This window comes from Myotis myotis, unplaced genomic scaffold, assembly GCF_014108235.1.
Source record: "Myotis myotis isolate mMyoMyo1 unplaced genomic scaffold, mMyoMyo1.p scaffold_m19_p_12, whole genome shotgun sequence".
Taxonomy (NCBI): domain Eukaryota; kingdom Metazoa; phylum Chordata; class Mammalia; order Chiroptera; family Vespertilionidae; genus Myotis; species Myotis myotis.
The window spans coordinates 25,685,169-25,694,169 of NW_023416316.1; the positions used below are offsets into that span (position 1 = coordinate 25,685,169).

Genomic DNA, 9,001 nt, shown 5'->3' on the forward strand with positions numbered 1-9,001 from the left:
ACCACACACATCTGCAGAGCCCCTACGAGGCACCAGGCTTCCCTGGGTGCTGAGGGGTCCACCCAATAAAAAATGTTGAAGAAATGAATAAACCCCCCACCTTGTCCCCAAACCTGCTCCTGCAGCTAGGTCCCCTGTGGCAGTGCTGGCACCATCACCCACTCGGTACCCCAGCCAGCAACACGGGTCGCCTCCTGGCTCCCACACCTGGTTCACGTTAGCATCACTGGCATGGGCAGTACTGTCCTGAGTGGCCGTCAGCTTCAGGTGGCCGCCTCAACCTATCCTCCCACTGAAACAGCCAGCTTTAGAAACCAAAATATGCCCCTTTCACTTTCCTTTCAAAGCTCTCATGGTTTCCCATCACTGGACAACGCGTGGATTTTCCCACAGGACCCACAGCCCCTTCGCTACCCAGCCCCTGCCTCCTCCCAGGCCTTCCTGCCTCTCCTTCCTCACACCATTTCTTCAAACCCTCCATGCTTTTTCAAAAACTTCATGCCCTTCCCTCTCCCAGGAACACCCTTCCTGCGTCTCTCTGCCCGGTTACCTCCTCCTCATCCAGTAGGATCCTATCCCTCCCACCAGGCCTTTCCCTGAGGCTGAACTGTGCATCCTGGCTCCACTTAATATCTGAACATCTCTGGGTTCCATGGTTATTTATCGAGTGTGGAATATTAAGAGGTGCCTGATAAGGACATGGAGAAAAGGGAACCCTAGTGCCCTGTTGGTGGGGTTGTCAATTGATGCAGCCACTATGGAAAAATTAAAAATAGAACTACCATATGACCCATCAGTGTCACTTTGGGGTATTTATCTGAAGAAATCCAAAACACTAATTGGAAAAGACCTATGCACACCTATGTTCACTGCAGCATTATTTATAATAGCCAAGATATGGAACCAACCAAAGTGTACATAAGTAGAGGAATAGACAAGAAGCTGTGGTGCATATATACAAAGTAATATTAACCATACAAAAGAATTAAATCCTGCCATCTGTGACAGCATGGACGGACCTGGAGGCTATTATGCTAAGTGAAATAAGTCAGATAGAAAAATACAAATACTAAATGATTTCATGTACATGTGGAACTGAAAAATAAAATAAATGAACAAAACAGGAACAAACTCAGAGAACAAATTGGTGTTTGCTAGATGGGAGGGGGAATAGAGGGCTGGGTGAAAATGGGTAAGGGATTAAGATGCACACACTGGTAGCTACAAAATAATCATAGAGATATTAAGTACAGCGCAGGGAATATAATCAATAATCCTATATAATAAAAGGCTAATATACAAATTTACTGAATGGCAGAATGACCAGTGGAATGTCAGGTTGCTATGACATGCACTGACCACCAGGGGGCAGATGCTCAGCACAGAAGCTGCCCCCAGCCTGCAGGCCCCAGGCCAACCAAGGCGGGTACCAGCTGGGCCCCCCCACCATCGCCCTGCTGGTTGACCCACAGGGAGGCAACGACTGGTAGCGGCAGTGGCGGCGGGGGGTGGGGCTAGCAAGCAGGCGGCCAAGGCAGGTGCGGGGCGGGGGGCAGGGGGAGGGGCCCTGATCACCCTGCCGGTCACCCCACAGATTATCCCTGATCACGGGCCAGGCCTAGGGGCCCTACCCATGCACAAATTTCGTGCATTGGGCCTCTAGTATTGTAATAACTGTATGGTGTCAGATGTGTACTAGACTTATGGGGGGATTAGATTACTTTGTAAGTTATATAAACGTCTAATAATGTAGTACACCTGAAACTAAGATTGTATGTCAACTGTAATTAAAAAACTAAAAATATTTTTTTAAAAATAAAGTAATAAATCAGAAAAAAAAAGTGCTTGAGGGTAATTAGATGTAGTACATGAGATAAGTATTGTGGATGCCTATTACTATTTCTTCCTTCTGTGATCTCATGGCCTCTGTACTTCCATTTGTCACCGGTTCTGTAATTGTCTGCCTGCCAGACTGTGTGCTCCTGCAGGGCAGGGACTGCCTCATTCAATTCTCTGTCCCACAGCCTGCCTAGAGCCAGAAACTTAACCTTTTTTTTTGTAAACCAATGAATGATCTGAACAAATTAACCAGGTGGCCACCAGAGGTCAGCCTCACACCCAGAATAGAGCCAAACCAAATCAAAGTTCTTAACAGGCCTGGCATCTGGGGTCAGCTCAAGAGAAGCAGCATCACTGTGACAGAGCAGCAGCTCTGATGGATGCAGCAAAGAAGCGGGGCTCTTCAGAAGTCAAGTTTGACCCCTTGCCGGTTCCTGCTAAACCTCTCAGCTTCCACTTCCTCATCTTAAAAAAGTGGTAACCCCACTGCCTATTTTACAGGACGTGTGAGGCCCAGTGGCTTGCAAAGGCGCCTGGCATAGCATCCGGAAGAGCAGAGCTCGGTGTAAGTTGTTGGATGGTGGATGCCTCAAAACCACAACATCTATAACCAAGTGAAATCCTGCGGGCAGTGCCTGCATTAAATGATGCCCAGTTCCACCTCCCTGCCCTAGCGCCCTGCATCCAGAGCAGTGGGCGCGAGTGCGGAGGAGCCACGGGGGGCTGAGCCGACTAGAAATATGACCCGACTCCTCAGTCTCAGAATTTCAGGGACCAGAGCCCTCGAAGGTTGTCCTTTCCCAGCCCCACCCCATTCTGGGTCACCCTGGACCAAGTTTCTCTTGGTTGAGAAGTACTGAGAAGCAAATGAGCAACGGATTTGTTAAAACACTAGGATGCTGCTTGATAGTCATTCACCCACCTACTCACTGCTGTTTCCCTGTTTCATGAGAAATTCTCACTTCTATGCAAAGTACCAATAGGCTCTGAGAGAGGCAGATAAAAGGTACACTTCGGGGGACAGTCAGGGTCACCCCAGCCTTAGACAAACGGCATAGAAGGCAGGTCCTAGAAAGGAGAGATGAAGGAACCAAACAGACTCAGAATCCACAGAAAGCAGTTTCAGGTCAACTCCAAGGTCAGATACTGAACAAAATCATCTTGAAGCCTAGGTGAGACAACAGGATGTAAAGAGCCGGGGTGGGGGGGGGGGGTGCATTCACTAGACTGAGTGGATCTAAAAGTAGGGTGGTTCGTTATTAACGTGGTAGAAAGGAGGAAGACAGGGAGAGAGGGCTGGTGCTGTGCAGGCGTCGTGGCCTGCTGGCTGGGAGTTACTCCCATCCGCTGGGGAATTAAGACTAACAGTAAACATACTGAATTCTCAGGTTTGAACCTCTGGAAATCCCAGTATGTCGGGATGGCATGATATTGAGCTTGGCTTGAGGTGCGGTGTGTTTTGGTAGAGGTTGGGGGACAGTGCCAGTGGAAGGCCTGAAATGAGATCTGACATGGACTTGTTCCAAAACCAGAGCTTTTTTCCGTGGGTTGTAAAGTTGCACTTTGTCACCCAGCCAGCCAGGAGAAAACAAAACTCGAAATACTGTGGAAGGGACTTCTGTACCGGGCTGGGGGTTGACTAGATGACTACCTGGGTCTGTTCCATCCCCAAGATTCTGTAAAGCATTCAGTAATAAGAAAATATTGACACACATGTATTTGCAAACAGAAGGTGTGAGTTTATTTAACTTCTAATTGAAATAAATTCACATTAAATTCACCCTTTCAAAGTATGCAATCCAGGGCTTTTTAGTATATTCACAAAGTTGTGCAACCATCACCACTATCCAATTCCACAATATTTTAAAACCTCCCCCGGAAATTCTCATACCCATTAGCAGTTACTCCCCATTCCCCCTCCCCCACCCCCTCGCAACCACTAAACTACTTTCTGTCTCTATGGATTTGCCTATTCTGGGTGTTTCATATAAATGGCAACATACCCTATGTGGCCTTGTATGTCTGTTCTTTCACTCAGCATGTTTTCAAGGTTTATCCATGCTGCAGCGTGTGCCAGTACTTCATTCCTTTTTATGGCTGAAAAGTACAAGGACTATTCCATGGAAACATTTTGCTTATTCACTCAGTAGCTGATGGACATTTGGGTTGTTTTCACTTATTTTAAAGGAACGCTTATGTACATTCATTCTTTGCAAAATAGTAAAAAACTGGTACTTAGAAAAGGAAAAGGAAAAGCATCCTTGATTTTTAGGTTAAGCCAATGAAGAATGGGGCCAAAATCTGACACCTATCAAAACTCCCAATGCCTTCTAATCCCATGTCTGAGGGGAGCCCACCCACTAAGCCTGCAGGTTAACCATTAGAAAGCCCTGGGTCAGCAGGAAGAACTAAGGTCCAGATCAGTGGTTTTTAGTTTTTCTATCTTCCAGGGGTTCTTACGGTTTCATGGAAGCAACACAGGGCCTCCAAGGCGGCTGGGGTTGGGGCGCAGGTGGACAGGACTCTGAGCCCAGTCCCATCCCTGCTTTAACCAGAGCAGCTCTGATTCTAATTATTTCATTTGTTGAGGTTCTAAACATTCATTTGGAGCAAATAGAGGGGGTCCATGACGAAAAAGTTGTTGGCGACCACTGGGTAGACGGTGGTGGAATTCTTGGACTGGAGCTGGGTCTTCAGGGTGGACGTTCTTACGAATTCTTCTGTGGAACCTTGATGGTGACTGTCTTCACCTCTGTGTAGGCCTTAAGCCCGTCCTCCCCCAGCTCCCTCCCATTACCGGACTCCTTAAAGCCTCCAAACGGCGTGTGGCAAGTGACAATGTTGTAGGTGTTTACCCACACCGTCCCCGCTTGGAGTGCCTGTGTGAAGTACATGGCCTTGTCCAGGTCCCGTGTGAACACAGCGGCAGCCAAGCCGTACCTGGTGTTGTTGGCCCTCTCGATCACCTCCTCAATTTTCTTGAACTTGAACAGGGGCTGCACAGGCCCAAAGATCTCCTCCTTGGCAATCCTCATGTCATCTTGCACACCACCAAAGACGGTGGGCTTGATGAAGAAACCCCGCTCCCCAAAACGCTCCCCACCGCAGAGAAGTTTTGCCCCCTCCTTCTGGCCAACCCGGATGTAGCCCAGGATTCGCTCAAACTGCTCCTTGTCCACCTGGGGTCCCTGCTGGGTGTCCAGCTCAAAGGGGTTCCCAACTTTCCTCTGCTTAGCTTTCTCCACTGTTCTCTCGAGAAACTCATCATAGATGGACTCTTCGACGAAGGTCCGGGACCCTGCACAGCAGCACTGGCCCATGTTGAAGAAGAGGGCTTCGTGGCACTGCTCCACGGCGTGGCCCAGGTCAGCGTCCGCCAACACGATGCTGGGGCTCTTCCCGCCCAGCTCTAAGGTGACTCTCTTGAGGTTGGAATCTCCAGCTGCCTTCTGGATCAGGTGGCCCACCTCGGTCGAGCCAGTAAAAGCAACTTTGTCAATATCCATGTGCTGGGCCACGGCCGCTCCTGCTGTTGGGCCATAGCCTGTGATGATGTTCACCACCCCAGGGGGGAAGCCTGCCTCTTTGATGAGGGAGGCCAAGTACAGGGCAGAAAGGGGGGTCTGCTCTGCAACCTTCATGACCACGGTGTTGCCAGTGGCAAGTGCCGGGGCGAGTTTCCAGCCCTGCATGACCAAGGGGAAGTTCCACGGGATTATCTGGCCACAGACACCCACGGGCTCATGCCGGGTGAAGCAGAAATGCTCACCGTCCATGGGGATGGTCTTGCCGTGCCACTTGTCAGCCCAGCCGGCAAAGTACCGGTACACCTTGATGACCTCATCCAGGTCCAAGACGTAAGACTCCTGGAAAGGCTTCCCGTTGTCCAAGGTCTCTAGTGAGGCCAAGTAGACACGATCCCGCTCCACTAGGTCAGCCAGGCGGTTCAGCAGCCGGCCCCGCTCAGAGGCATCCATCCGGCGCCATGGAGACCCCAGGCGGAAGGCCTCGCGAGCTGCTTTCACTGCCCGATCCACATCGGCTCGGTCCCCTTCGGCCACATGGCCGATGACCTCTCCCGTAGAGGGGTTGACTGTTGGGAAGGTCTTCTTGCTGACTGCATCTTGCCACTCGTTGTTGATGAATAGCTGGTTGTAGCGAATGTCTGGGTTCTGGATGGGGCTAGGAAGGGCTGCTGCTGAGGAGTACGGGGCAGTCCTGCCTCGGAGGCAAAGCAGTCGGGGCACCAGGAAGCGCAGCATGCTGACTACTCTGGAGAGGGACAGGAGGAACCAGGGTGAACAGGTGAAAGGGGCCCAGGTGGTCCCCCAAAGGCCCACCAGCCCAGACGTCCCAGGATTCTAGCATAAGGGCTGTCACCTCAAGAAGCATGGAGTGCAAGGTGAACAATGGCCCTGAAGAACAATCTGGTCCAACTCTATCGTGTCCCACCTGTCCTTCGTCTTACTCCCTCCCCTCAAATGTCGCCTTCTCAGCAAGGCCTTCCGTGACCACCCTGTATAAACTGCAGCTTTCCCCACCCCTAGCACTCTCTATCCCCATACCATCTTTTTCTCCAGCTGACGTGCCAAATAGTAGCTTTACATGCGTATATGTTTATTGTCTGCCTCTCCCCAATAAAACATCAGCTCATTTTTTTTCCTGTTTGGTTCATTGCCTGGCCCTGCTACCTGGACTTATGCTTGCTACATACATTTCCACAAAGGCTATCTAATTGACCTAAGAACGGAGTAGAAACCAAAGAGACTCAGAGACAGACTGTTCTCTTAGAAACAGGCTTGCTTCACTTCACCTCCTTGCCTCAGTTGCCTCCCGTGTAAAATGCCCCAGGGGGCTTTGTTGAATGGGGTTGTGCATATAAAAGCCTGCCACTCTCCACCCAGGACATCAGAGCTGGCAGCACCCTCAGAAACCAGCCTGAGGTTCAGGTCTCAGCTTACCAGGGGTGCAGCAAGTCCGGCAGCAGCTGGGAAGAAGGACCTGTTAATTTCTTGCCTACAACTCTGAAAACAGTGTAGATTTGATTAAAACAGCAGCTGCAAAACTTAAACAGTATATAAAATGTATTCAATGAAATGTAAATGGTGTATAAAGTTCCTAGGTTCACTGAAGCAGTCACTCGCCAGCCAGGACCAATCCCTCTACCTTGACTCAATGGAGTCTTGTCCCATCCAACAGCAAAAAGTTATTGAACTTGCCCTACTCCCCAACCCCATACCCCTACCCTCTGCCACTGGGCATGGAGAGGAGCAAAGAACTCATCCAGAAAAACACCTCAACCAGGTCCTCAGCTCCATACAAATCAACGCTGCCCAGGAAAGCCCTCCCTTGGGGCTGGGGGGGGGGGGGGTTGTTGAGCCAGGAGACCTGTTAGGGGTGCACTCAGGTTCCACTCTGCTCAGGGCTCTGCCCCATGCAGGAGCAGCCTAGGGTCCAGCAGGCCTGGGTCTGAGAAGGGAGGGGTGCACCGGAATGGGTGTGAGGAGGAGCCACCCATCCATGGGGTGGGGGTGGAAGGGCTAAACAGATGAGAGAAGTGGTCACAGGCCAAGGTTGGGAAATCTTTATGCCAAGCCAAAACCGTTCCTACTCCAGGGGCCTGCCTGTATGGGGGCTGCCAGGCACCGCCATTTGCATACAGGAAGATCGCTGGTGCACCAGGTGTTGCAGTTTGCAGGCCATCTTCTCAGCAGTTAACTCAGAGAATCTCCTGGCGGCCCTGGGGTGATCAGAGCAGATGCTGACCCCATTCTGGAAGAAGGCTGGGGATCAGAGAGGTTCAGGGGCTCACCCAGGATACACAGCAAGTAAGAATAGGAGCCTCAGCCGGGGTTCCCACAGCCCTAGCTTTGCGTTTCCTCCTGACTACGGGCAGTTTCTTCGGTTCCTGTATTAGTGCCCCCTGTGCCGAGGACCAGACCTTCTGGGTCACCGAGCCGGACCAGGTGGCGCCCACCTCACCCTTTCTGCACGGAAGGGGCGCTCCCCTACGGCTACAGTGAGGGGCCCTCCTCTGGATTGGGTCTAGTGGGCAGGAGCACGGAGACCCAGCTAATCCGAGATGCTTGCAGGGGGTTAGGGGGGGCAGGTAGGGGGCTGCGTCCTCAGTGCCCTCAGGTGCCACCTGGGGACCTGGGACCTGGGCGCGGGAGAGGGTTGGAAAGCGTGGATAGGTCCTACAGCGCACGCCAGGCGGAAAGACGCCCCCAGATGGGTAAGCCGAGGCCAAAAGAGGAAGCTCCCATCACGGTGACGGGAGCTGAGGCCGCCCGGGAGAAGGGACCTTGTTACCTGCCGCAGGTCCGGGCGCACGCTCAGGCGCGGGTTCGGGCTCTCCCGGGTCGTCCTGCCTCCTGCCTGGGGTTCGCCACAGGCCCCGCCCCCGCGCAGCCCAGAGGCTCAGCGGCCAATGAGGCTCCGCCTGCGCCCGGGGCGCCGTGAATCATCGGCCCCAAGGCCCCGGGTTGCGGTTTCCGGTGGACTGGCCCAGCCCCCGCCCACCAGCCGGGCAGCCGCGCCGGGCCGCGCGCCCTCCTCGCAGCGCACTGTAGGAAGCTTGGAAAACAGAAGAAGATTAAGGGGGGAAATTACCTTCCATCCTTTCACACACAAGTGTCAATAATCTTGTGGTATTACCCTCCCCCCCCTGCATTTTTCAAAAATTCTTTTAGTTGAAATAAAATCATATGGTGACTTCTATTTTGCCACATGCTTTTTTTTTTTTAATTTAGGGATTTCTTATGAATCTTTTCTCATTTCACTAATTAATTACAAGATGACATCATCCTCTCCAAGGTGGCGTAGAATTCCACGCTAGGGAGGACTGTTGATGGACATCTAGCTTGTCTGCATCTTGTTGTCATATAAGGTGCTCAGATGGACATCCTGAACACGCACTTCTCACTCCGCGTCCACTGCACCTTCCTCCTGGTTGGAGAGGTTGGGAAGCTAGGAGCTCAGTTTCCCGGCCTTGTTTGCAGCTCGAGTTCTGGATGTGAACTCGCTGCTGCGGATTAGCAGCACCGCTGCCAGATGTGGAAGGTAGGGTGTAGAGTCCTGCCCCGTCGGGAGATCACTAGCATGGTGGCAGGAATGTGAGGATTGTCTGCATTAGCGCTCCTGTCCCTTCCTCGGCGTCCAG

The 9,001-nt window shown here is 51.9% G+C and overlaps 1 protein-coding gene across 4 annotated transcripts; it reads right to left on the reverse strand.

Moving 5' to 3' along the window:
• Window positions 1–3,773: 3,773 nt before the first annotated feature.
• ALDH1B1 (aldehyde dehydrogenase 1 family member B1) lies at window positions 3,774–8,275 on the reverse strand. 4 transcript variants are annotated; one of them, XM_036330309.1, is made up of 3 exons: window positions 8,152–8,275; window positions 6,801–6,863; window positions 3,774–6,111 (listed from the first exon to the last, which is right to left on the reverse strand). In XM_036330309.1, exon 3 carries the CDS (start codon window positions 6,099–6,101, stop codon window positions 4,548–4,550), a length of 1,554 nt encoding a protein of 517 aa, XP_036186202.1. In that variant the 5' UTR covers window positions 6,102–6,111; window positions 6,801–6,863; window positions 8,152–8,275; the 3' UTR covers window positions 3,774–4,547. The 4 variants fall into 4 exon arrangements, with proteins under 4 accessions (XP_036186202.1, XP_036186205.1, XP_036186203.1 ...); XM_036330312.1 differs by having other exon boundaries at window positions 6,801–6,855; window positions 8,152–8,207; XM_036330310.1 differs by lacking the exon at window positions 8,152–8,275 and adding an exon at window positions 7,500–7,647.
• Window positions 8,276–9,001: the final 726 nt, after the last annotated feature.

Bases quoted from the DNA above. Each gene is read 5' to 3' on its own strand.
- ALDH1B1 (XM_036330309.1), bottom strand. From the start codon at position 6,101: ATGCTGCGCTTCCTGGTGCCCCGACTGCTTTGCCTCCGAGGCAGGACT.